This window comes from Pleurodeles waltl, chromosome 9 (assembly GCF_031143425.1).
Source record: "Pleurodeles waltl isolate 20211129_DDA chromosome 9, aPleWal1.hap1.20221129, whole genome shotgun sequence".
Taxonomy (NCBI): domain Eukaryota; kingdom Metazoa; phylum Chordata; class Amphibia; order Caudata; family Salamandridae; genus Pleurodeles; species Pleurodeles waltl.
In genome coordinates, this window is record NC_090448.1 from 1056060165 (window position 1) to 1056086465 (window position 26301).

Genomic DNA, 26301 nt, shown 5'->3' on the forward strand with positions numbered 1-26301 from the left:
ACCTTCCGACGTTCAGAGGTAGCATTAACGCGAGGCTTAAAGGGCAGTGAAAAGGTAGCAGCATCGCCAAGGGAAGTGTCCAGGTTTCGTTTGGTGCAGCTTAAAGTCCCTCACAGGACATATTTTTCTAGCACTGGGTTGGTAAAACTGGGTAGAACAGTCAATCAACAATGTTGAAGATGCTGTGGTCAAATAGGCACCATTGTTCATATTGTATTGATCTGCCTCGTGCTGCAACAGTTTTGGGTAGCTGTGATTAATTGTATGAATACTGTTTGTGGACACAATATAGAACCTGACGCCAAATGGTTCCTCCTCAATATTTGGGACATGTCCAACTTGAACCGCATGGACCAAATTTGGGTCACCCTGTGGGAGGGGGGGCTACCACCACAACTTAGACACTGGAAAACTGATATAGACTGGTGCAAGTTGGTGGAAACTGTGGAAAAGGAAGGGAGTGGATGTCCTCACAAGTGGATACAGGTGTGGGCAAACTGGAATGATTATAGAGGAAACCCTTGTACTGTCACTACTGAGATTGGCTTTGATCTATTGTCGGTTGGCCACTCTATCTTATCAGGAATTAAAGGACGGCAGGGGAAGATGTGATGGGAGATGTTTAAGAGATTGTGGGATTAGAGATCATTATTTTTATTTATTCAAATCATTTTAATGCAGTGTATGACAATCTTCTTAACTTTTCTTTGTTGTCTTATTCTTACACTTACACCAACAAACAATTTTTTTTTAAAATCATTAAAAAAAGAGTGTCACAGTTTGGCAACACTGATTTGTTCAGGCCCTTTCATCTTTTCACTCCCAATGCAAGGGTTGCAAGATTACAGTAATAACAATACTACTACAACTGCTACTACTATACTACTACTGATGAGACTACTATTATTCTCACTATTATTATTAGTTTTATCATCATTATCATTAGCAAATCCTCATTTGTATGACAAATTTAGTATTGAAAACATAATGAATACAACAAAACACAACACAATATATTGATGCAGATTTGTTTAATGAAATCAATGTATGTCTTTGATGAGATCATAATTATGAAATGAGAATTAAAAAGTAGCATCCATCTGCTGTTTCAGCATTCCATTGACCACTGTGCCAACTTTTAGGAATGCATGGGGCTTGCAGCAATGTAGTCAGTTCGGGCACCCCAAACACCCACATACTTGATGTGCTTCCCTGGTTTAACTGGAGCTTTGTACTCCAAGTAAAATTTGCCATTAACATACACTTTATAAGATTCTGCCAGGCACTGAATGTCAATCTGAAAGCAGAAAAAGGAGAACATTATACTACTCAACTATTATAACCATAAATACATTTGCAGTTATTTTTACTTGGCTACACAGTGGCATCTACTGGCAAGTAACCTAGGTATTACCTCATAATTTACTCTTCTTCACCCCAGTCCTCAATAATGGGAATGTAGCAAACAGATGGCAAATGTTCAGAAAACATCCACACAAAGCCAGTTGTAAAAAGTGACTTACACAAATAGTCAGGATAAGAGAGCACCAATGTAATCCAGACAGCAAAGAAAATAAACTGCATCTTCAAATAAACTGGAAGCCACACTCAATACAGCACTCCTAAAGGAAGCTGAAAAGACATCCCAGTATACAATGTGAAACAAACATGGCTATGTGCAAAAGTTGGTACCGTACATATATCAGACATGAAGACTCCCTTTTCTGTCACCCAAGAGATTACCATCTCTCTCCTTGACCATCCCGAACTAAAAAAAAGGAAGAGCCATCTCAGAGGTAGCACAGGCTGAAACGATTTCTGAACAGATGCAACCCCTGATCGGTTTATATTCTCATTCAAAATGCTGGCAGAAGAGTGCCCTGGCAAGAGCCAAATATGTTAATCCGTGGAACCCCCACTGCCTCGTGATTTCCTAAAAGTCCTTCAGGCTGAGGGTCCTTTTAGGATGGACACACTCAGGGTTTTGATCTTCATATGTATGACCTTTAATGATAAGATGTTTCCATCAAAATAAAGGCTCTGCCCAAGTTAAAAGGGGATGAACCAGAAGAGACAAGGAAATAGACGTGGTACACACAGTCTGTTGATATATGAATTTGTCACAAGGTTATTCTTCTGCACTAGAAGGATAGGCACCAAGACCACTCACCTGTGTAGTGATATTTGTGATTTGACCACTGACTCCGTGTCACACCATTTTGCACTTGGCTTAGCTGTCCACGGTCACATTATTGGTCATCAGTAACAGACTCCATTAAAAGTGTGAGTATCTTTCCATTCAAAACATGTACAAAATATGTTATGCAATGTGTTTTCTATTCTACGTGTCTGCTTGTTCTTTTCTCACTAAAGGGCTAGGACATAACGCAGAGGAGTCAATCAGTCAACACGATAAGGATGTACTAGAATCAAGTTTATGGTACACCAGGGAACGGTTTAGGCTTGGGAGAGATACCTTGGGAAACTGGCCAGTTTCAACCTGTTTCTTTCAACTCTGATCTAAAATAGGCAGAATTGTTTAATACTTCTTACGGAACTTGAGTTTTTTTTTCCAGAAATCTCCTTCCTCGTTTAAGATATATAAGGGACCCAGGTCGACAGTGGGAGATTCAGAGACCTCCTGTGAGGGTAGATTTCTCTCTTTCTCGTTGCGGTCGAACCGGAGTCAATGACTTGCTGGCAGGAGAAAGACAAAGAACCTGACAGGCCCTACGGTGATGCATTTTTATTCATTATTTTCTTTGCATTGTGTATGAATATGTACATATATCAATATAGGCGTTTGTATCTTTGCATGTAAATATTAGATGTTTATAGATTGAATGTTCTTTGCACATGTTCTTACTTCATTGTTGCACAGTTTAAAAGTACACTTTTGGTTATACTGACCTTCTTTTACGAGCCTTGCAAAAAGATAATAATAAATGTCTTCTTTAGATGAAAAAGTGCATTCCAGAGAATCTTTTCGACTCCTCTCAGTGTGTGTATTTTGGCTCAGTCAGCAGTAAAGCACAACACTTTGGTGTATCGTCGGGGGGAGGTGTTATAAGTGAAAATAGTATGTTTGAAGTGAAAATATGTTTAGCAAGAAAACTAAACCATCTACTTCCAAAAACATTTGTGAACAGAGTGTTTTTCAAATTCCTGGATAGTGCTGGGGACCCTATGATGTATTAGCTAATGAATTTTCACATTTGGTTGGTTTATCGGAGAGCTGGGATGAATGTTTAAATGAAGCCGATCCAGCAGACGTTATGTCTTTCTTAAGAAAAGTACTGAATGAAGGGAATGATCTTTCAGTTCATGGCAGACGGGGTGGTGTAATTTTGTCTGCCTACAGAAAAATTCATGAAAAATGTAAACAGTTAGAAAGGGTGAATAAAAAATTGGAAAAACAGTTTGTTGATTCAAAGAATACTGTAACCCTGTTGTCTTGTCAGAATAAATTATTGCAAGTTAAGGCAAACACGTATCAAACCATCGCAGAACGTGCAGCAATCAAGGAAGCTCAAAACAAATATCATAAACGTAGAGGAAGGATAAATCAGAAAAGGTTCATTTAGTCATTGCTAATGCTGGTTTGGACTGGTGCCCAGATTCGTCTTGGGATAGTAACATTTGGACCAGCAGTGATCGGTTAAATTCTAGGGATGAGGAGACTAAAAAAGGTGGGGGACAGGGGGACCTAGAAGAGCAGAATGTAGTGCGTACACAGCCAATATTTAGACGAAAATTTCAGCACACACCACAATATCTGGCAGGAGCTGCACTACATGCTCTAGAAGATTACACTCAGCAAGAAGTAAATGACATTATGGATCGCTTTAAACAGAGAACAGGGGAGTCCCTACTTGCGTGGGTTGTAAGGTTGTTTGAAACCAGCGCATCTGGTGTTATGTTAGATATCAGGGACTCTCGCACGTTCCGTACTGTAAGTTCTGACCCAGTAATACAGGAACAGTTCAGGGGTTTTCTAGGGCAACACCAGACCACATTGTTACAAATAGTTGTTGATGGATGTAATCTGAAGTATCCCACTGATTCAGAGTGGCCTCCCAATGAGAAACCCTGGTATACTTTATGAGATGCAATGCAAAGAATTAAGGAGGAGGCAATGAAATCTGCCATTTTCTTGGGCAATGCACACCAATTGTTAGATGGACCGCTTACTGTGCCAATAAGAAACAAAATAATTCACCTTGATCAAGCTTCCTATAAGCAAGTAATTATGACTTTAATAATCAATCAGACAGGGCAGGCTTTGAAAGATGTACTAGAGGTGTTCAGAGAGTTAGGTGAATTAGGAATTTGGGATAAACCCGAGAAATCTTCAAGGTCTGAGTGTCGCACAGATAACAAAAGAGTGTCCAGGAAAGACATGTTTATGGCGTTACTAAAAGATGGTATCAAGCAAGAGCAGATCAATGGGATCTTGTGGGAGATGTACCGAAAAAGAGGTTTGGATCGAAAGGAAGGCAGCAGAAAGGTAGACAAGCAAGATAACAAGCGTGAAACGCAGAGCCAGTCACAGTTATCAGGGGAAGGAAAATAAAGGCAGAAAAATGTTTCCTGATGAGAGAGGGAGGAAAATCTGGACAGTAACTAGTTACCTTTTGAGAACAGGAACGGGGCGAGCCTGCTCTCAAATATGAAAGTATATATCCAGAACTCAGTTGGGCAAAAGTTGTCAGGTTTAAATCAGACTAGGAAACTAGCCAAGCTCGGGTACAAACTTGGGCTTGTCAAGATAACAGATCTCATGTCGATTTTGAAATACATTGGAAACACAAAAATGCGCAAAAAAGTTTGAGCCTTAGTTGACACCGGGGCAGAGGCCTCTTTGATTTATGGAAACCTTAGGACATTTAACGGACCGCATTACACCATCACGGGTTGGGGGGAAGGCAGGCCCCCGCTGGGCAAACCACAGTACAAATGAAAATAGATAGAACAGGCAAAAGAGAATATACTGTGCTGATTGTGCATCTTTTGGAATACATACTTGGAAATGACATTTTGAAAGAAAGGACTTTGTTTCTGGATGATGGTTGTTATCAGTTTGGAACAAAAAGATACATTTCAGTGGCAGCCATGAAAGTGGTTTGTTTAAAAATTCCCCCAGTGAAGGTGCCCTTGGCAACTAAAGTAGTTCATTTGAAACAGTAATGCATACCTGGAGGGCATGATGAAATAAGTGAAACCATAAAGGACATGATTGAGGCTGGTGTGATAGCTCAAACTACTACTGAATGGAACAATCCCCTCTGGCCGGTTAAACAACCTGACGGGCGGTACAGAATGACAATTGATTACCGCGAGCGGAATAAACATACACCCCCTTTGACAGCCACGGTTCCAGACACCATCACTTTGATTGAACGAATACAGAAACATACAGGGACATGGTATGCCACCATCAATATTGCCAACACGTTCTTCTTCGCCAGAATGTCAAGAACAATTCTCATTTTCACACTGTGGAAGACAGTTTCATGTGTTATCTTTGCCAAAGGGATAAAACATAGTCCCACTATCTGTCACCGGCTGGTGGCAGAGCACCTGGGTGAAGTATCTGTCATTCCAGGTGTGCAATTGACCCATTACGTTGATGATGTGATGATTCAGAGAGAGACAGAGGAACAGGTGCAGATTCAGTTGGAGAGAGTGGTGGAACTCTTGCAGTGTAGGGGGTGGATGATTAACACAGATAAGATACAAGGACCATCTCAAAATGTGACGTTCTTAGGTATTCAGTGGAATAAGGGACACAGAGACGTGTTACCGCAAGAGAAGCAAAATATTCTCGAGTTTGCCACACACTGCACTAAGCAGGAGACAGAGAGATTTATTGGGTTGTTTGGTTTTTGGAGACAGCATATCCCTCATTTGAGTCAGATTTTGGCCCCTCTGTACAAAGTGACAAGGAAAAAACATGAGTTTAAATGGGGTGAAGTGCAGCAGTGTGCTTTTGATTTGGCAAAGGAAGCAATTCAACAGGCTTTAGACTTGTGGCCAGTGCAGGAGGGAGACATTGAGTTACATGTAACTGTTTAGGGACAATATGCAAATTGGAGTATGTGGCAAAAACAAGGAAGGACGAGGGTGCCCTGGGGTTTTGGACTAGAAAACTAGCTGACCCTGGGGAGCGCTATACTCCTTATGAAAAAACGTTTTTGGCCTGTTATTGGGCTTTAGTGGATACTGAGCAAATAACACTAGATCATAATGTAATTCAGAGACTTGAAATACCAATCATGCAGTGGGTGAGGAGTTCACCTAAATCTCACCGTATAGGACATGTACAAGAGGCTAGCATCATACGCTGGAAATGGTACATACAAGACAGGGCTGCACTGCAGCCCCACATGAACAGGTGTCACAAGCCCCTGTAGAGGTAGAGGAGAAGGTGCAGGAGGTACCACAGGTAAAAGAGTCACCAGTGAGATGGGATGCGCCATTGGAATCCTTGTCCCCTGAGGATAGAAAGCATGTATGGTTTACTGATGGTTCATCCAAGTACGTGGGTACCAAAAGACTTTGGAAAGCGGTGTCATATGATCCAGTTACCAAAACGTTAATGACCACTACAGGAGAAGGGAAAAGTAGCCAATACGTAGAGTTGTACTCTGTGTATCAGGCTCAAAAGCAAGAGCTGCCTGGGACTTGTCATATTTACACTGATTCTTGATCCACTGCCAATGGGTTAGCCACTTTGCTTCCCACACTGCATGCTCATAATTGGTTTGGAGGTGTGGGGCAAACAGTTGTGGCAGGAAATTTGGGAAATGTTAGAACAAAGTAAAGTCATGGATGCTCATTGTCCCATTGACTCACTAGATTGCTGGTTCAGTTTCCTAGCAGATGACAAAGCCAATATTTCAGAGGCAGAAGTGGCAACACAGGATTCTGATTTGGTGGGGATGGCTAAATGGGCGCACCAAAAATGTGTACACCTGGGAGAAAAAGACACTTACAGGTGGGCAGAGATTAAAGGGATGCACATTCCCTTAGATTTGATAAAAACTTTGATTTTGCAATGTCCTAATTGTCAGCATACACAACAGAGATCTGTCCCACAAACAGTCAAAGGTCAATTGGGGAGAGGAAAGTTACCAGGACAGATATGGCAAATTGATTACATTGGACCCCTACCGATTAGTCGCGGGCGTCAATACGCCTGCACTGTAGTGGACACTTACCCTGGGTACCTGATTGCTGTCCCTTGCAAACATGCTACTCAGCACAATACTATCAGAACTTTGGAATTGTTAATGTTATACTACGGATACCACTCCAGGTCCAGAGTGACAATGGGTCACACTTCAAAGGCAAATTGGTATAGGACTACCTTTCTCAGCACAATATTGAGTGGATATATCATATCCCTTATTATCCACAAGCCTCAGGACTGATTGAGAGAAAGAATGGCTTACTGAAAGCCCAATTGTGAAAATTATCTGATGGAACTCTGAAAAACTGGAGAAAGCATTTAATTGAAGCCCTCCAGATTCTAAATAACAGACCATTAACAAATGCTGAAGCACCCCTGATGTGTATGTTAACTCCAGCTTTGCAAATACAACCACATATGGCCACCAATACCATCACGTACTGTGAAATAAAACCTGGAGCCTTAGCTCCTTACAGAGCCACACCCGAATCTGCAGGTCTTGACTTACATGCTTTACAAGCTTACAGACTGAAACCACGAGACATAGCACTGTGTGAAAAAGGTGTTGGAGTACAGATTCCCCTAGAGCATTTCGGATTGATTGCTCCCAGATCTGGGTTGGCCCTCCAAGGTATTCAGATTTTACAGGGAGTGATTGATGCAGATTACCAAGGAGAAATCAAAGATGTTCTGTTAAATAGTGGAGAAGCTGATTTATTCATTCAAATCGGAGACAGAATTGGCCAACTTGTCATAATTTCAGTGTATGGAGAATTGGTGAGGAAGGGGACTGCCCCAGCCCTTCTTACTGTACGTGGGGAGGGAGGTTTTGGTTCAACTGACAAAAACACTGGTGCAAAAGTGTGGGTGGAATCCCCAAAGGGCCCTCCAGCACCTTCAGAAATTATAGCAAAGAGCCCCAATAATGTCTTGTTCGTCATGAAACCAGGAAATGAAAACTGGGAACATATTCCAGCTGATAAATGTTATTTATGAGAATGATCATACTACAGCTTGTATTTGCTGTGAGTATGCCGTGTGGTCTCCTTTTGGTTGTGTGTGTGTGGTGTGGGGAAAGACCTAACACCCCCAACTTCAACTTGATCGATCGACCACATGGCGCAAAACCTTTACTGCATCTGAATAACAACATTTAGATTCTTTTGGCGCAGACCATGCTCAACAGATCTGACTTCTGGGTGGGTGCCATGCAAAGCACTTTGGGTGTTTTGTCAACGTGTTTGATCAACATACCAATGCCAACAAGCATTTTGTTCGCAATTTTCAATGTCACTAACCAGGATAAAGATGTGCAAGAACATGACGTGGAAACCCACTTCAGTCCCTGTCATAACAAACAACCAATGAGAAGTGGGACAATCTCACTCAAATAATTACATACAACATTACTGCTGGTGTACTACATGTCCTGCAATTCTCGTGGCGTTGGAAAATGCATTTAATTGCGTTTACACAAGAAAACATCAATTTCTCAAAACATACCGTGGGAATCCAGAGTTTTGTGCTTTTACTGAATGAACCAAGATTGTAAAATCATGACAAATCACATAGCTTGTCATCATCTAGTGACTGCTGTCAGTCACAATAAACATGTCAAGTTGCCAGTTGGCTGGCTGTTCTCGTGTGGACACCTTACTTTTACCTACATTCCAGCTAACATAACAGGTTGCCCGTGTACTTTTACACGCCGGGGACTCATGATGTTTCCATCCATCTCTATACATACTCATTATCCTAGAGACACTATCAAACTAGATGAAAATTGTGATTCAGATATTCAATTATTATCCCAATCAGAGTATCTAAGCTTAAGTCTTTCTATTGTAGGCGTGCCTGGTTTAGCTCTATACTATACCAGGGTGATAAATAAGCTGACATGTCTAATAGTTAAAAACATTAACCTTACTTCTATTGCTTTATCTGAATTTGTATTTGATGTGCATGGTACTAGAAAAGCTGCATTCCAAAACAGGGCTGCTATAGACTATCTTTTACTAAAACATAATCATGGTTGCAATTAATTTGAAAGGCATGTATTGGTTTAACCTTTCTGACCACTCTAAATCTATCCAGGCCCACATTGATACACTACATACATTAGTGAAAGAGGTAAAACAGGCTATGGATCAGGGATGGTGGGACTAATTGTTTCAGTGGTTACCGGATTTTGGACAATTCCGCAAAGTGTTGGGTGGAAGTTTTGTAGTATTAGTTCTTATTACATCTTTATGTTGCTGGGTACAATGTTTTTCTAATCTGCTTGCAACGTTTAGACCCCAAAAAGTTGATTTTAAAGCAATAGGCTACTCGAGTCACTGGTCAAAGGGCTGTAGTGATATTTGTGTTTTGACCACTGACTCTTTGTCGCACCATTTTGCACTTGGCTTAACTGTCCCCCGTCACATTTGTGGTCACCAGTTACAGACTCCATTTTGTAGTCAGCTTAGCCTTAGCTTCACCGCCGCGTTAAAAGTGCGAGTATCTTTCCGTACAAAACATGTTATGCAACATGTTTTCTATTCTACGTGTTTTCTATTCTACATGTCTGCTTGTTCTTTTCTCACCAAAGGGCTAGGACATAACCTGGAGGAGTCAGTCAGTCAGCACGATAAGGATGTACTAGAATGATGTTTATGGTACAGCAGGAAACGGCTTAGGCTTGGGAGAGACATCTTGGGAAACTGGCAAGTCCCAACCTTTTACTTTCAAACCTGACCTAAAATAGCCAGCATTTTTTAATACTTCTTGCGGAGCAGGAGTTTTTTTTCTCCAGAAATCTCCTTCCTCGTTTGTTTAAGATATATAAGAGACCCAGGTCGACACTGGGAGATTCGGAGACCTCAATCAGGATTGAGACGTCGAATGCCTGACATATTTCCGGTGAGGATAGATCTCTCTCTTTCTTGTTGCGGTCGAACCAGGGTACACGACTTGCTGGCAGCAGAAAGATGAAGCACCAGACAGGCCCTACCGTGAGGCATGTTTATTCATTACTTGCTTTGCATTGTGTTTGAATATATATTCATATATCAATATAGGTGTTTGTATCTTTGCATGTTTATATGTGCTGTTTATAGATTGAATATTATTTGTACATGTTCTTAATTGTTGCACAGTTTAAAGTACACTTTCAGTTATACTGACCTTCCTTCACGAGCCTTGCAAAATAGAATAATAAATGTCTTCTTTAGATTTAGAAGTGCATTCCAGAGAATATTTTCGACTCCTCTCAGTGTGTATTTTGGCTCAGTCAGCAGTAAAGCAAAACAACCCGTCAGACAAGCACATCGGGCACTGCCTGATTGCCCTATGGGCCAGTCCAACCTTGGGTATTTCTGCAGTTAGCCACAGCTGTTACTTGATGTAAGCACAACCACTTTCATGCCATCAGAAGCCATCTGAAGTTACTTCTCTATTAATGCTAGAATAGGAAGACAATTGTTATCCTAATACAGAGCTATTATGAGAGACTGATGAGCAATCTAAGTAGCATTAATCTCAGTTATAACATGAACACAGCCAAAGAAACAACCCACTTCACAAATGTTTAACCTTTTATCAGTTAGATCTGATTGAGTAGCACCCTCAAAAGCCAGATTGGATAAAAAGAAGTTCGTTTGTAGAGTGTCAGAAAATGCTTCCACACAGTAAGTTCATGTGTAGCCATAGTTTATGTTATCCTACTTTTATCTTGTCTCCCAAGGGGGGTGGGGAGACAACGTTTAGAGTGTGGCTTTACATGTTTGAGATAAGTTTAGATTAGGACAGATAGCTGTAAGGGTAAGTTAAGATAAGTTAGTTTAGTGTAGGGTAGGGTCTAGGTTATGTTTTAACATGATGTTCTTAATATGTTTTAATAAATCTTGTTAGTATTAGACAACTATCTCTCCATGTTGATTGAGTGTTTGGGTGTTCTCATGTGTGCACTGGCCAAGTAGTAGGAATGCCTTAGGGCATGCTTTCAGTTTTTATTTCCATGGATGACCATGTGCATCCCCTATAACCAAGGAGCTGTCAGATTGCCTGCAAAATGACATCAGCTACTCAAAATATTTGGCATCCACAGTTCCAGCCATTCACATTGTGTATGTAGGTGGAATCTATGACAGGTAAGTATGGATCTTCAACTGTCACTGCTGAGGTCTGTCAGAATTATTGGTGGAAAGTTGGCACATATAACATCAGACATGTTAGGGTAAGTATCCTGGCACACTGACAGCTGCCCATCACTGATGAAATCTGACTCTTCTGAATCACACATATCAGTTGTACTGGTGATCTCATGTGGGAAAATTCCAGACACTTGAGGGCATATCTAAGAGCACCTGGTGCCATCTTAGCGCTGCCATAGCATCATCTTTTTTATACTAGGGTGGTGCTATAGTGGCATGTTCCTCACACCATATTTACAGAGTGGCGCCATGAATGCATTGCACCACTTTGTAAACCCTAGTGGCACATTATGCCTGCGCGAGGCATAATGTATGCAAGGGGGCCTTCCAGCTCTAGTGGGGGCCGTACAAATGGCATAAAGCAATCCATGAGATTGCTTTGCACCATTTTTATCTGCATTTTTAAAAGCCTGTGAAGTGCAGGCATTAAAAAGAGGCTCCCATTGGTTGCAATGGGCCTCTGGGTGCTTTGCAGGTTTAGCATAAAAATGTTTGATGCTAGTCCTGCAAAGCGCTGGACTAGCGTCAAAAAGTTTGACGCTAGTCACCCTAACTACCACCATGGTGTGCCATATTTCAAATACGGCGCTACCAGGGTGGTGTTGGGAAGGCGCTATGGGGCACATGAAAAGTGACACTACACTAGGTGCAGTGCCACTTTTCATAAATCTGCCCCTTGGTTCTGACCCATACATGCCATATGTCAACTTACATGGATATATGTTCAATACATGTATTTAAAACTATGTAAGTTGGTATAGTTCACAACACCATCTGTCAACTTTTTCATGGTAGAGTCCTAGTGTGCAGCTTTGTGTCCGACAGTTAGACACACATGTAATTAGGTTATGTTCTCATTGACATAGAGCTTCTGCCAGACCCTTTAAACCACACACGTCTGAGCTCTGCCCCGTCCTTCAAATTCATAGAACAGAGGTTAGTCAAGATAGTGAGGCCATAATTTCTGATAGGCTAGCAACACCTTAATGTGCTAGCCACCTTCTGGAAGGGATCTCAAAAGGAGAGGCAAGAGGATTGTCCTGAATTTGTACCAATGCGTCAGCCAGCAACTTTATCCTCACATATTTTCCAGAGCCATGTTAACTTTCACATCCCCTTTAACTTCATCTGTAAATGGTCTAGGACCTCCATCCCCTTTGAGGCCTTTAAGAAGGGAGTAGGTGAAGGAAGAGGTGGAGGTAGAACTTATTAGCACTAATCAAAAGTTGCCTTTGATTACCTAAAGGTGTCTGCACTTCAGGTTCCCATAGTGACTGAAGCTGCACTGAAGTGAGACAGACCAATTAAAAGACCCAGCAGGAACCAAATGTAGAGATCCCTCCATAGAGCCATAACACATAACCACTGAAGGAAAACACAATCTGAGGAGTAAGAGCTCCCACACTTAAGCTTCCTCTTAGAGCAACTGTGCTTGCAATCTTGTCTTCCAGAATGCTGAGATGAGCCAGTGAAATGTCTGGAACATCTCTTGGAAGCATCCAACTGATACAGCAGTAGAAAGCACCCTTTGAAAACCACCCAGGGGCACAATTATGAGGGGCCTGTACCACCATTTTGTCTTTTTTTAGTGATGCAATAGTGGCACAGACCTTTCAACCAAATCTATGAGGTCACGCAAAGCCACTTTGGATGGCTTTGACTGGCCTCATAGATAAGGAGTAAGGCAAGGCAATGCAAATTGCTGTGTTGCCTTACTCTGCCTTAGGAAGGCGTTCCATAGGCATTGCAGTGGGTGTTCCCACACAACACCCATGGATTTTTACACATCCCCAGGGTAGGCACAATGAGGAGAAATATCCTTATTTCTCCTTGTTTTTTCCCCTTTATATGTGTGCTACATTCTGCAGCACACACAGAAAGAGGAAAAACAATCCTGCCTACAACACAGTCTTGCACCATGGTGCAAGGGTGCCAGCATTGGTGCTAGGCAGCACATTGTGCGCTACCACTGAGGGAAAGGACAGGAATGTGCTGTATGCTATAGATACAGCGCATTCCTGCCCTTTCACTTTGGCACAGCTCAGAAAGATGACTTGCTCTGCTGCCATGTGCCAAATCCCTGTATAATATGCTCCCCAGTGAGTATCTAATGAGCATGTGGAGACTGCAAACACAAAAATCAGCCACACAGCAGCAAAGTGGAGTACAGCAAACAGCAAATGGCCTTATACCATTTAAATACATATCCGGGGTTCTAAATAAAAGAAGAATGGTTGTACTCTCATTTCATGGGTTCTCCGGCAGCTGTGAAGTGCCAAGGCACTTAAGGCCTCTGCAAAGTCCTTCTTAGAGAGGGCGGGGGGGGGAAACAAGAAGAATTTTGGGGAGCATTCCTTTATTGCTATTTTCAGATGTACTTTGACTGCTAATTAGTACGCGTACAAAGTGACGATGAAAAGTGGGCAAGCAGATAATGCAGCAATTTGAGAAAAGTTCATGTTTTTCTTGATAGTGGACCTCACAACTATAGCTACACAAATGGGCTACCTGTGATTGTGTGCACTAAGCCAAATCATATCACTGTCATTGGTAGTGCACTGAAACATATTCTATCAATTAAGAATACTGCATAATTTTCTTCAATATGTAGCGCTTTTTTGCCCAAGATACGCCAGCAGTAGAAAGTCATGATGCTCTTTACATCAGTGGATACAGCGGTATTTAAAGGTTTCGCCAGAAAGCTTTAGCTGTCTGATGTCAATTATTTATTTTTTATAGCACAACAATACATAGAGTGAGATTTAGGGGAGACCCTTGCTCATCAGTGGGAAGCTTTATTGATTATCTCAGTATTATGCTACTGATTATTTGCCTTTGTTTCTGTATTCTTAATTTAGTCTCACTCGTGGGTCATATTTTTTCCATATTTTGATTGAACTAGTTGTGTGCTCTACTGGTACCACTAGGAAACTATTCATTAATTTGGCTCTTAGCACACTTTGGGTTAGCGTGACTTTCTTTACTCTCACTTGCCTGTCCATTTACCATCCCCCGAACATCCGCTCGCATGTTGCCCCACTGCACCTCTTCAGCATTATTGTATTGCTTTTTTATAAACATTTTTGAATTGATTATATTAGGTGGTCTCATTAGGATGCATGAGGGGAATTATGCTAGAGTCAGATGGGGTGCAGGGTTGAACTAACATCTCCCATACACACAGGGCATGGCATTCATCAGGGGTGTGTGCTTGCTCTAACATTGTTCTCTCTCTATATATTAATGATGTGGTAGATCACCTACTGATTAGTGTACATGACTGCCCCAAAATTGGGTTCAATAGGTCTACGCTTATATTGGACTGACATGTCGCAATGCAAAGCAATTAGTATAAGAGAAACGTCAGTGGGTAAATAATCTGTATGTTTAAAATTCTAGAGCAGGAGGGATGGTTGAAGAATTCCTATCCTTCAAGCCCAGGCCGAAATTTGAACCCTATATTGATGTGTATCATCTACAGCACATACAATGTTGATAAAAATGAGGGTGAGGACGTTATTAGTTAATGCATTTACTGCTAAGTAGGATTGTAATCGAGCAAATATAACCAAATGCTCATTGTGTGGCTACAGTGTTGAAGATGTTGAACATCCGTTGTTCTTCTGTCCTGCTTACAGAACACTCAGTAGACCACTGTGTATTTCGCTAGGCACCAAGCATTACACAGAAGCCTATCCTACTCTGAGAACAGACTGTAGTACTCATATAGCATTGGGTCTTGAACGCTATCTTCAGGGGGTGTGGAGGGTAAGAAAGAGGGCATGATTATTACTGTACTATCATTAGTGCTTAATGATTAGTCGTTGTATCCTGATGGACTATTTTATATTTGATTCTGCATTGTAGTATTTCTGGTGGGATGGAGGGTAAGAATGAGGGCTGAACTATTATTTTAGCATCATTAGTCGGTAATGATTTATTGATGGATTTTGATGGATTATTTTATATGTGTTTTTTGTAGTGTGGTATTTTAGTCTAGTAAATTGTCTTGTCGACTTAATTTTACTCATATGTTTTATGTCATATTTATGTCAAAGTTTAATGGGCTTCACCCGAAATAAACTATGAAATGAAATATAATTATTATATACATTATACTTACTTAGAGGAGCTTTTAACCAGCTCTCTTCATCCATTAGTCTGTTACTGTGTCCTTCATATTTTTGTTCCCCCACTTCAGGATACAGTATCCGGAACAGAAAGCCCACTTTAGCCATTAGCATACTGCAAGAAATTGAGCTTCTGGTTGAGGAGGGTGAAACCCTACTCAAGCAGCAACTACAATCCTTCCCAGGGTGAGACACAAGCAAATCCAAAATTAACCTGTGCTCAACCCTTTGGTAGCTTGGAACAGAGTAGTCAGGCTTAACTTAGGCGCAATGTGTAAAGTATTTCTGCAGCACTTCAAACAATAAAAACCCAATCAGTAGAACAGATATGCAAGTGAAAACTGTGCCAAAAAGCCTAAATCGCCATCTGGTCGTGCATGACCAGAAGAAAATCACAAGTTGATACCGACCACAATGGAGCACAGGTTGGATACAGGGCCAGGTTAATCACGCTGAAAGGTTACCTTCTCAGTCAGTGCAAAAAGTCCCCCTAAAGGAAGTGTTGCAGACGTTCACCGATGAACGCAGACAGTCATCGCTCTAGTGCAAGAATCACAAACTGTTGGGCCAGAGCTTCCTGGTGGCCCTCCCCATGAGCGTCCGATAATGGAACATGAGCGATCAGATTGATGGAAGTTTGCGTTGGCTAGCAGTGTGAGCAACAAGGTTTTAGTATCAATAAGCCTGTTCGCAGTCACTAAGAGACCAAAAACTTCAATTCAGTGCCACGGAAGCCACAACTAGGATCCAATACCCGAGGGGCACCACTGGAGGGTCAGGGTATGGCTCTAGTGAGACCTGGGTGCTGGTTCAGATGGTTGAGAGTCTTTTATGTCCCTGGTGCTCTGAACAGGAGGCCTGCAGACTAGCCCTTAGAGTCACTTTGTGGCCTGGGTTCTGGTGCAGCACCAATCCTTCTGACTCAGGAAGAAGGTCAGCAGGGCAGCAGAGTGGTAATTCTTACAGAAGCAGCGCAGTCCTTCTTCCTGGTACAGTGTCCACAGGTTCAGAAGTGACCTGAAGAGTTGGTGCCAGAGGTCCAATATTTTTACCAAGTGCCTCCTTTGACGGTGGGGAAGCATATAGAGGATCCCCTTTTCCTTTGAAGTCCAAAGGTTGCCTGCCTCCCCTGCCCTGGCTGTGGACCAACTACTGGGGGTATGCAAACCTTTGTGTGGAGGCAAGGCATAGCCTATTCAGGTGTAAGAAGAGGTGTGCCCAGCTCCACCCTCCCATCCTGACAACGATGGCCCATCCAGACACACCTAAGCTCTCTATTGTGTGTGGCTATCTAGGAGGAATACACAAAGCCCACCTATCAGCCACACGCAGTCATGTGACCCAGAGATAGGCCATATACACTAAATGGCTAAGAAGGAAAATGTCAACTTTCTAAATTTGGCATTTTCAATATTGTAATTTAAAATCTGATTTTACTGATTTTTCATTACAATTCCAAAGACACCTAACATGAGCAGATTTCATGTTCCCATTTGGAAGTTACAGCTTGTTAAATGTAATAAGGTAACTCAAATGTTATCCTGTAGGAGAGGTGGGCCTTGCAATAGTTACAAATGAGTTTAATACTTTTCAATATCAAGACACGTAAAACTTTAAAATTAAATGTCCTACATTTTAAATACATTGCATCCTGCCCTGTGGGCTGTTTAGGGGCTACACCAGGGAGGGCTTAAATGTATTAAAAAGGAAGGTTTGGGTCTAGCAAAAGGTTTATTATGCCAGGTCAAACTGACAGTTAAAATAGTACACACAGGCTTCCATGACATGTCTCAGACATATTTAAAGGGCTACTTAATTGGGAATCACACTAGGTGCTGCATGCCCACTGGAAGCATTTAATATACAAACCCTAGGAATATGTAGTACCTCTTTACAATGGACTTGTAAATAAATTAAATATGCCAAATGAGGATAAGCCAATATTACAATGTGTTCAGGAGTGAGCACATGCACTTTAGCACTGGTTAGCAGTTGTAACGTGCAGAGTCCTAAGGGCTGCAAAAACAAGAGCAGCAAAAATGGGGGAGGAAGTCAAAAAGTTTGGAAGAAGACCTCCCTAAGGCTGACAAATCCAAAAATAACATGTTTGTGAGTGATGACATGGTGCCCTCGCACGACGTATTTCCTTTGTACTTTTGTATAAAAACATTCACAAGCATTGTAACTAAAAACCAAAAAATCTGCAGCAAACCCAACCTTTTAGTTTTGCCACTTGTTATATTATGCTTGTTCCTCCCTGTGACCATGTGGTCCACTGTTCCTCCCTTGTCCATCCCTGTGTGCCTTGCACGTCTTGAAAAAACACGCGCACATACGGTTTCTTTGTCTAGCAGATACTTAAATCATCTTCTTACTATACCCTTTGTTGAGGAATTCATGGTTATTAAACATTTTACTAGCTCCAAAGCATAGAGACGTGCACGTACATAGACAAGGTTCTGAAAATGTCAAGGCATGTTTTACTTTAGCTTAGCACAGCACTCGTAAGAATGGTGTCTGAAAAACATGGTTGCTAGTGCCAGCTGATGCCTGCTCTAGAGAGATGGTGCGCTGCACTCAAAGCAGAGAAGCACAGAAAGGAGCTCTGGATGTGAGCCTTGTTTGCAGAAGGGATAAGTAGGTTAATAATTGGTATCTGATCTGAGAGCAGCAAGGAGACACATGCCACACACTAGTTTTCTCTGACACAGATTGAAGAGGCTTGCAAAGCAAAACACTATTATTTAGGAACTGAAGGTCATATGTTCAAATCTTTCAAGGGTCGAGAAAGCCTTTCATTCTTCTGAGCATCACATATCTGTGAGTAGGTGAAAGCAATACATGTTCCCCAAATGCCTACAGATCAGGTAGTTGGTTTGAATTCTAGAGATAATGCTTTTCGTGAACTACTTGCTGGCAGCAGATGAGGACAATATAATAGAAACACTAGCCCGTGACCAGATGGTCACTGCATCCCTCCCATAATGTATTGAAAATGGACACTGTGTCCACCCTGGGAGAGAGAACAAAACAACCCAACAAAAACACCACGGAGACTCTTCAGGCAGTCCGCTGGACAGAATGAGTGGACGGGTGCAGCAGTGGGGGCACCTGGTATCACAGCACGTCTCCGTAGTTGAACCACACATCTCTGGGCACAAATGGCAGTGTTGATGAAGTCTAGATCTCTGAATGGTCAGTCCATAGGGTTACAGTCCACCTGGGCACTGTTGGTCCTGTCCCACCTGGTCTCATGGTGTTTATTCCCAAAGTCCACTGGGATGTTACATCCTGAGCAGTGGTGTAGTATATTGACATAGTTCAATGTGGGTGCATCCGGCGTGGTGGGTGAAAGTCCACTTCAGAGATCGCTTTAAAGGTGCTCAGGCTCCCTGGATTGTAAATTTGCAAAGACTGAGGACAACATTGATGAATTGGCATTTTCCTTGAAGGCCATGATACTTCGCAGCCCCTGCTAATAGAGCAGCTTCAGACTTTCCTCTCGTGCCAGGACACCCCTTAAGGATCTTTTTGCCAGGCTGCCATGGGACTATGTGACTGTGCAGGGCCTCTCATAGACCACATGAAGGCATCGCTGAGGAACTGCCTTCAGGACCACATCCAAGTTGCTCTTGCACCCACAAAGGGTGGTTGTCTCAGGTTCTGTGTGCTCTGGCCGTCAGGACTCAGGTGCATGGGCCTTCATCAGATAGCCTTTGAGTGACCAGTCTCTGTCCGTAACCTCAGTGCTTCCCTGGGCCTGTCGTGGAGCTGCTTCTGATGCATCTCTCTTATCAGGATTGCCCTGTCACTGGAATTCCCTCAAAGCCCTTGCCCCTGAATTGCCACTGGACTGTGTGGGATGTGCGAGGCCTCACTGAGGCAGTGGAAATGGTCTTATTGGAACTCCTAAAAGGACCACATCCAAGCCAGTGCAACCGGAAGGGTGGATGGTCCAATGGTCGAGTATGCTCACTTTGGCAGGGCTCAGATTCACGGGAACTTGCAGAACATTTCTGGGTGGCCAGTATGGTGCCAGGGACACCTGGTTAACCTCTGGTTGTTTTGCAGATATACAACTCCCCTCTGGTGGTGCGATGTTCCTTAAGTAGTAATGGTGATGCACCTTGTAGTGATGACAAACGTTTTACCAAACAACTTTTCCACAGATGATGATGTCTTGCTTGGAGTAAGAATGACTGGAGGGACTTCGTGTCCTTGGGACTTGTTACATCCTTGGTGCTGTTATTCTTCGGCATGTGCAGTCTCTGGCAGTGGTGCCATCACTTTCAAGCAGCCAGTGTCAGGTGTCTGGATGGTCACACTGTGACGTGTGGGCAGCTACGCAGTCTGCGCCCTCTGGTGGCTTACTTTTGGTACATCCTCTGTGCTGTTTCCAATGACATTACTACACCCTAGTGGCTGGCTTGTGTTGCTGGATGTACTGTCTGGTAGTGGCACGAGTCCTCAGTTTTATTGCTCTACCGCCTTTCTCTCACACACCTGTGGTGGCTGTTGTTCATGTTGTGGCCTCGTGCACTCTCTTCTCATCTTCAAATCCTTTGCAATGTGGCGTCATGCCACGCTTCTCTCTATTTACAACCAAGTCCCTCTTAGAGATGTGACATCATGCCAAGGGTCTCATGTTGACTTCATATGGATATCTCGCTGGCTGCGTCCAGTTCCGAGGACTGTTTCTTTTCTTTCTCCTGAAACCCTCTTGCAGTGCTTCTCTCCTCCCAGGGACCTCCCTGGTTGCGTCCGGTTTTAGAATTTGAAGCTTTTCCTTTCAGTAGGACATACTTCTCCAAACTGGACATGTTGCAAGTCCTTTCCCTTCCCCAGGGATCTGGTCGATGATCTGCTCCCTTGATGGAGGGTCACTTTTTTCCATCTGTCTTGTCAATGATGTAGCACTTGTGCCTCAAGACTGTACCATTGCAGTGCTTGCTCCTGCCTCCTGACTGACCCAGTTCACTACCTATGTCCAGCTATATAATAGTAACCCTAAACATAGGCATGTTTGGTATCAAACATGTTGGAATCATACCCCAAGGCTTTTGCAAGCATTAGTTGCATGATTCCAAGCACACTGGGGGCTCCTTAGAGGAACCCCAGTATTGCTATTTCAGACATCTGAGGTTTTCCAGGCAGCCACAGCTGCTGCCACCTCAAAGACAGGTTTCTGCCCTTCTGTTGCTTGAAAAGCTCACGCCGAGGAAGGCAGAACAAAGGATTTCCTTTGAGAGAGGAGTGTTACACCCACTCCCTTTGGAAATAGGTGTTAAAGGCTTGAGGGGGTCCTCCTTGCATAACCCAGTCAACAACAGTTCAGGGACCCCCAGTCCCTGCTCTGGTGCAAAACTGGACAAAGGAAATGTCAGTGACCACTCCCCTGATTATCACTACCAAGGGGTGGTGCTCAGAGCTCCTCCAGAGGGTCCCTGGGTTTTGCCACCGAGGGGTGGTGCTCAGAGCTCCTCCAGAGGGTCCCTGGGTTTTGCCATCTTGGGTTCAAGGTTGGCAGGGAACTCTGGGAGTATGTGAGTGGTCAGTGGCAACAGATGACGTCAGAGCCCTCCCCTGATAAGTGCTTACTTGGTTAGGTGACCAATCCCCCTTTCAGGGCTATTTAGGTTGTCTCCTTTGGGTGGTTCCTCAGATTCAGATTGCAGGACCCAAGCAGGAATACTCTCACTGAAAAACTGCTTCTGGACCCACCAGGAACTCTACAAGCTTCAACAAAGAAGGAAGACGCGTTCTGCAACATTGTATCTCTGGCTCCTGCCAGCAACTGCAACTGTTTCCCGGTCATGCATCCTCTGAGGAAAGCCTGTCTTCAGCCTGCACCAGAAGAGCGAAGGAATCTCCCGTGGGATGAAGGAGTCACTACCTTGCTTCAGCAGGCACCAACTTCAATGACGGCCGGCTGCGTGGATCCCCTCTCCTGCTGAGCTGCATGGATCCTGCATCACAGATGGTGAACTGAAGTGGTTACGACAGTCCTCTCTTCCAACTGTCCAATTTGGTGGAGGTCAAAGCTTGCATCCCCACGCAAGACAGTACCCCTGTCACTGCATGTTTTTAGCTGCCAAGGTTTGTTTGCATCCTTCCTCCAAGTTCTTCATGCATCTTGTCCAGGAATCCACTGCACTGTTGGTGACTTGCAGTCTCTTCTGGGTTTTGCATAATTCTTCTTCTCTGTGTGTTCTAGGAAAGTTACTGTGATTTACTCCTGCTTTCCTGGTCACTTGGGTGGGTTCCAGTACTTACCTTTGGGGTTTTCTAGTACTCCCAGCTCCCTTCTACACACTACACTTGCCTAGGTGGGAGACAGACTTTCGCATTCCACTTTCTTAGTATATGGTTAGTGGCCCCCCTAGGCCCATTTCTAACTATTGTGATTTTCACTAATTGTACTGTTTTCTAACAGTTTTTATGCCTGTTTCTGCATACTAGTGTATAACATGTGTGTATTACTTACCTTCTAAGGGAGTATAGTCTCTATGGTATTTTTGGCATTTGTGTCATCAAAATATAGTACCTTTATTTTTGTAACACTGAGACTTTTCTTTCATGTGAGTGAGTACTGTGTGACTACAGTGGTATTGCATGAGCTTTGCATGTCTCCTAGATAAGCCTTGGCTGCTCATCCACAGATACCTCTATAGAGACTGGCTTCTAGACACTGCCTACATTTCACTAACAAGGGATAACTAGACCTGGTATAAGGTGTGAGTACTATAGGTACCTACTGCACACCAGGCCAGCCTCCTACACTTGGTCATAGAGTCAGACTAATTTTCACAATTGTAGAGATGCAATACACTACTAGTGAGGGAGTGGGATCACTTATGGGCTGATGTCAGTGTTTGACTCTACAATTTGTGCTGGCTTACCAAATGCACTTACTGAGCGCCTTTTCTGTACTGCTTTAGTAAATGTTTTAACTGAGTAAATCCCATATATGTATGTGCACAGCCTGGTGACATGCTTGAATTTGTGTAATACTAGTACCTCCTGCCATTTCTATTGTATCACTCTTGTGGTCTGAAGGTTTAGACTTTAAGGTTGCTGCACATCGTGTGTGGCTTTTCATGCATTTACTCAGCCTTTCATACAGCCTTCCATCCATGCTTGCACTCATTACACGAATATTCAGACAGGCACTCACAGTCATGCACTATTACTCACTTCTTCATTCATCTATTGATGCATTCACTAACTCTTTTCAAAGACTGAGGCCCTCATTCTGACCCTGGCGGTTTGCAACCGCCAGGGAAGAGGGCCGCGGAAGCACCGCCAACAGGCTGGCGGTGCTTCATGGGCAATTCTGACCGCGGCGGTAAAGCCGCGGTCAGAAATGGGCAACCAGCGGTTTCCCGCCGGTTTACCCCTGGCCCAAAGAATCCTCCATGGCGGCGCTGCGTGCAGCACCGCCATGGGGATTCCGACCCCCTTCCCGCCATCCTGGTGGAACAGGATGGCGGGAACGGGTGTCGTGGGGCCCCTGGGGCCCTTGCACTGCCCATGCCACTGGCATGGGCAGTGCAGGGGCCCCCTCACCGGGCCCCATTATGATTTTCAGTGTCTGCAAAGCAGACACTGAAAATCGCGACAGGTGCCACTGCACCCGTCGCACCCCAGCAACTCCGCCGGCTCCATTCGGAGCCGGCTTCATCGTTGCTGGGTCTTTCCCGCTGGGCCGGCGGGCGGCCTTTTGGCGGTCGCCCGCCAGCCCAGCGGGAAAGCCAGAATGGCCGCCGCGGTCTTTTGACCGCGGTGCGGTCATTCGGCGGCAACCGCGGTTGGAATGACCGCCTGAATCATTTTCACATTCACCCAATAACAGTGACATACAATCAAAAACACAGACTTGCCAGCGGAGAAGTGCTTTAACCTGTAAAACAGCCAGACCTATTGATTTTGCCAATGCGTGCTTCAATTATTTCTTTAAAGGGTTGGCACTGCTCTCTGCCACCAGGCTACTGGATTGTTTGTCTTTGTAAAGGATTGTACACATATAGGGGGTCATTCCGACCCTGGCGGTCATGGACAACCAGGGCCGGGGACCGCGGATGCACCGCCAACAGGCTGGCGGTGCATCCATGGGCATTCTGACCGCGGCGGTACAGCCGCGGTCAGAAACGGAAAACCGGCGGTGTCCCGCCGGTTTCCCGCTGCCCTAGGGAATCCTCCATGGCAGCGCTGCAGGCAGCGCCGCCATGGGGATTCCGACCCCCTTACCGCTAGCCTGGTTCTGCCGGTTTTGACCGCCAGAACCTGGCTGGTGGTAACGGGTGTCTTGGGGCCCCTGGGGGCCCCTGCAGTGCCCATGCCACTGGCATGGGCACTGCAGGGGCCCCCTAACAGGGCCCCACAAAGATTTTCAGTGTCTGCCAAGCAGACACTGAAAATCGCGACGGGTGCAACTGCACCCGTCGCACCCTTTCCACTCCGCCGTCTCCATTCGGAGCCGGCATCCTCATGGAAGGGGGTTTCCCGCTGGGCGGGCGGGCGGCCTTCTGTCGGTCGCCCGCCCGCCCAGCGGGAAACTCAGAATTACCGCGGCGGTCTTTTGACCGCGCAGCCGTATTCTGATGGTGGGACTTTGGCGGGCGGCCTCCGCCGCCCGTCAAAGTCAGAATGACCCCCATAGTGTTTTGTTTTTAATATACCATTCTAAAATGGACATCAGCCATCTTGGAACTAAATTGCAGTTGCACAAAATGCCAAAATGGCTCATGAATTTTCAGACCCATGAATACACATGTGCATGCATTGGAGGCTATCTTTAAATATTTTTACCTTATTAGAAAAACACTTCAAATTAGCCACTTTCATGTGTGTATGTGTCATAATGCACCTGTAGTCATCTTGGAATGATGTTTCCCATAAAGAAAAATAAGAACCAATTCCAAAATTTTCCACCTTGCGTGCAAATATGGAGGAATTAATCAGGCCATTTTGAAATTGTTTTATTTTTGTCAGTCCTAGTGTAAGTAGCATTTGCTTGGGCTGAAGCTCAGCAATCACATGTGAACGGTAACACTTATTTCCAGTGCCAATTTTTTTTTCTGTATCCTGCATGCATACAATGTTTCAGCCTCAGCACCTTTTGAGATCAGACTTGGCTTTATCACACTGCTTACTATTAGGTGGTTTTGATAGCTGAGACAAAAACACTGGTATATTTAATACTGGAATTGAATCCCCATCCTTCTTCATAGGGGTGCCAATCAGATGGCTAGCATAGCCAGTGTCGTCCTTTTTTTCAGTCTTCATTGTCAAAAGGGAAAATTCAGTTAAAGAACAATGCTTGCTCTGGTCTCCATAATATCTCTCCTTGTTGGGCTTGGAGTAAATTGAGGGTGCATTACAGGTGAATACACAGTCTGGTGATTGTGGAGTAGTAGGTGTATCCCCATTTCCCCATTTCTTTTTTTCTTTTTTTTTTAACTAGCACACACAAAGTATACTAAAGGTAAAATTCACTGAACGAGAATTCCTGGTGTACCTAGTACACTTCTTGGAAACATATTTGGATGGTGACTATGGGCCTGGTTCACAAAGGTAAACATATATTAGTATAAATGTACTCTTTTTCAATATTTACCAAACTGCAGTTTAATAGTAAGTCTACAACTGCGGAGACTCTCCAATGGGGTGGACACCTCTGCAGATAAAATTTCAAGCCTGTCCTATCTTTTTATGCACAGAGTAGAATTCTCCCTCTGACTGTGGGGTCTCTGCAGTTATAAATGTACAATTACATTGCAGTTTTGTGAATACTGAAAAAGAGTAAAGTTACACAAAGATGTAATCAGGCCCCCAATTTGAGAGAGTACATAGAGAACTGTTTTTACTATGACCAAAGAGTGGCTCGTCTGCTTTCATGTGGAATATACCTTTTATAGCAGACCACATTTCTACATGTTCAGTCCTTGAGCTTGCTTCACCAAGACCAAGGTTCTACAACAGTTCTTATATTGGCATTTGTGCTTTGATTGAGGAGGTGGCAAGGACATCCAAGAAAAAGAGCAAGAATCTCTCTGTTTTCTCTTTGGTGGAATGTCTCCCCATCCTGCTTAGTGCCCATCCACAATTCACACTCGAACAAGGAATATACACCAGTGAGAGTAAAAGCAATTGCAACCATACAGTGGAAGAGCAACCCTAAAATCAGAAGGGACAATTAACTGGAAAAGACAGAATGTGAGGTCTGTCCTTTCCAGCGCCTATCCACAATTCACAATCAAACAAGGAACATGCACCAGTGGCTGAAAAAGCAATTGCACCTCTAACCATACAGAATAAGAGTAAGGGTAGAATATGAAGGTAAAAGTAACTGGAAAAGACAGTTTGTTTGCAGGCCTTAAAACTATTAAAGAAAATATCTACTTTTCAGACCCTCAAGCTTATAGGGTATCATAAGTTTGGTAGACCTCATAGTGGGTAGTAGTGGCTTTTGGCACTAACGCTCAGTGGTGCCGGACGATTGCGTGGGGGGGGAATAATACCTTTTTCTTATTAAATGACTTGTCTCGGAGTTCCTTACTGCCTTGGTGCTTCGCTGCTTCCTCTTTCCCCGACCCAATCCAGATGCTTCTGTCATGCTGTTACCCAGCATGAGAGAAACGCCTGTTTTTCTCTGAGCAGCCTGAAATGCCGCTCAGCTAGGGACAGTTTGGCCAGCCTTGGATGGCTGACCAAACTGACGTGCGCATGTACAATGCACACTACTCCTCCTCCGGCCCTGGAGACGTTGATGGTCCGCCCGCCCTAC

General features: G+C 43.8%; 1 protein-coding gene across 1 annotated transcript in view; it reads right to left on the reverse strand.

Moving 5' to 3' along the window:
- Positions 1-1016: 1016 nt before the first annotated feature.
- Positions 1017-26301, reverse strand: part of LOC138260314 (galectin-3-like) — a 202780-nt gene continuing 177495 nt past the window's right edge. The window contains exon 6 of the mRNA XM_069208694.1: positions 1017-1297. Within this exon, the coding sequence (XP_069064795.1) occupies positions 1139-1297 (159 nt within the window). The 3' untranslated portion in view covers positions 1017-1138. The remainder of the gene's footprint in view (positions 1298-26301) is intronic.